Genomic DNA, 2,197 nt, shown 5'->3' with positions numbered 1-2,197 from the left:
GAGCCATGCCCGATTGAGAGGACCTTAATATTCCCAGAAAGCTGCAATTCTGTGATCTCTTTTGGTTACCGTGTCGCGGTGAGCCAATCCTGGGTGCTGTAGTTCATTGATTCCGGTCCTCACCCTGAAAATCCTCTCCTTTCTCTGTATCTCATCCGTCTCACCGACAGGTCGCCATCCATCCATCCATTTATTCATCCACCAGGAGTCCACTGTGCGTCTACCAGCCAGCACTCAGGCCGTTCCCTCGCCGTCACATCACCGTCGCAAAGTCGTCCATTTGGCAGGTGCCACCAGTGAATAACGAACGAACGAGCACCTTTAAAAGTGAGGGACCCAATTAGGTGAGTGCCAAGTGAGTGGGCCGGACAAGAAAGAAAGGAGCAACCGAGCCGTTGCACCTTCCCAAAGGCCGAACCTTACCTAGCCCCCGGTCGCACCTGCTGGCTGCTTTCTAATTGACCACTCCTCCCTTTCAGACGCACCTGCCTCCTCCTCAACCACTCTACTCTCATCGTGCTTTCCCCCCCGTCGACCTTACCGTACCGCACTGCACACCATACTACCTTGGTAGCGCACCCTCCCCCTCTCCACTCTGCGGCCCATCGATAATCTTTTTGGCCCAGCTTAGTGGCCGTGCTAGCTGTTTTACTGGTCCGCGCCGCCCAGGCCCCCTGGAAGCTTGCATTTTCTCCCACAACATCCAGAACTAACTGCTCTCCTTCCCTCCTTCCCCGTTGACCCGTGTTCAGCCAGTGCAATTCGACCTCCCAATCCATCGACGGAGAGCCGCCCATCGCCCATCCGACAGTCCCGCCATCACCGTCGTCAATGACCACAATGGATTCGCAAAGACCAAATGATGTGTCGCCCGAGGCGATGCAGGCGAGGATCCAGCAGGCGCGTCGCGAGGCTGAGACACTAAAGGACCGAATCAAGAGGAAGAAGGATGAGCTCGCCGATACCACATGTGAGACTTGCCTATACCACAACTGCGCTGCGAATGCATTGCAATCGTTTGCGCAGTTTGTGACTGCTGCCCGATGGTGCTAACCTCATTTCAGTGCGCGCTGTTGCGCAGCAAGCTCACGACCCGATCCCGAAGAACCAGCTGATGAAGACCAAGAGGACGCTGAAGGGCCATCTGGCCAAGATCTACGCCATGCATTGGTCTACTGACCGAAGGCATCTCGTTTCCGCCTCGCAAGACGGCAAGCTCATCATCTGGGATGCTTACACCACCAACAAAGTCCACGCAATTCCTCTTAGGTCGTCCTGGGTCATGACTTGCGCCTACGCACCAAGCGGAAACTACGTTGCGTGCGGTGGTTTGGACAATATTTGCTCCATTTACAACCTGAATCAGAATCGGGATGGCCCGACTCGGGTGGCTCGTGAGTTGTCTGGCCACGCCGGCTATCTCTCCTGTTGTCGTTTTATCAATGACCGGAGTATCTTGACCTCCTCCGGAGACATGACATGCATGAAGTGGGATATTGAGACTGGCACCAAAGTGATCGAATTCGCCGACCACCTTGGTGATGTCATGAGTATCAGCCTGAACCCAACAAACCAGAACACCTTCATTTCTGGTGCCTGCGATGCCTTCGCCAAGTTGTGGGATATCCGAGCGGGTAAGGCGGTCCAGACTTTTGCAGGCCACGAGTCCGATATCAACGCCATCCAATTCTTCCCTGACGGTCATTCTTTCGTAACCGGCTCCGATGACGCTACTTGCCGATTGTTCGATATTCGTGCTGACCGTGAACTCAACGTCTACGGCGTAAGTCAACACTCGATTGCATTCATATGTGTAATGCTGACCTTGAATGCCAGTCGGAATCAATCCTCTGCGGTATCACCTCAGTCGCTACCTCGGTGTCTGGCCGCCTGCTATTTGCTGGTTATGACGATTTCGAGTGCAAGGTGAGAAGTACATTGCTTCCTTGGTTTGGGGCGATAACTAATGTTCACAGGTTTGGGACGTGACTCGAGGTGAGAAGGTTGGTTCACTTGTCGGCCACGAGAACCGCGTCAGCTGCTTGGGCGTGAGCAACGACGGCATAAGTCTGTGCACTGGTTCTTGGGATTCACTGGTAAGCATACATTCCCCATACCGGCAGCTCATAGGCCGCCGTCTGCAATACCCAGATACAGCGATTGACTGGTTTGATAGCTCAAAATCTGGGCATATTAA

General features: G+C 54.0%; 1 protein-coding gene across 1 annotated transcript; it reads left to right on the top strand.

Moving 5' to 3' along the window:
• Nucleotides 1-831: 831 nt before the first annotated feature.
• On the top strand, nucleotides 832-2,197 carry UCRPA7_7393 (putative guanine nucleotide-binding protein subunit beta protein; the record flags this gene model as incomplete). The annotated part of the gene is made up of 5 exons (XM_007919911.1): nucleotides 832-970; nucleotides 1,065-1,783; nucleotides 1,837-1,926; nucleotides 1,977-2,096; nucleotides 2,177-2,197. The coding sequence occupies 5 exons, from the start codon at nucleotides 832-834 to the stop codon at nucleotides 2,195-2,197; spliced, it is 1,089 nt and encodes a 362-aa protein (XP_007918102.1).

The sequence above is a fragment of the Phaeoacremonium minimum genome (genome assembly GCF_000392275.1).
Source record: "Phaeoacremonium minimum UCRPA7 unplaced genomic scaffold PA7_03_scaffold_520, whole genome shotgun sequence".
Taxonomy (NCBI): Eukaryota; Fungi; Ascomycota; class Sordariomycetes; order Togniniales; family Togniniaceae; genus Phaeoacremonium; species Phaeoacremonium minimum.
The sequence above is the reverse complement of the archived record's forward strand: the minus strand, read 5'-3'. Positions and strand labels throughout refer to the sequence as shown.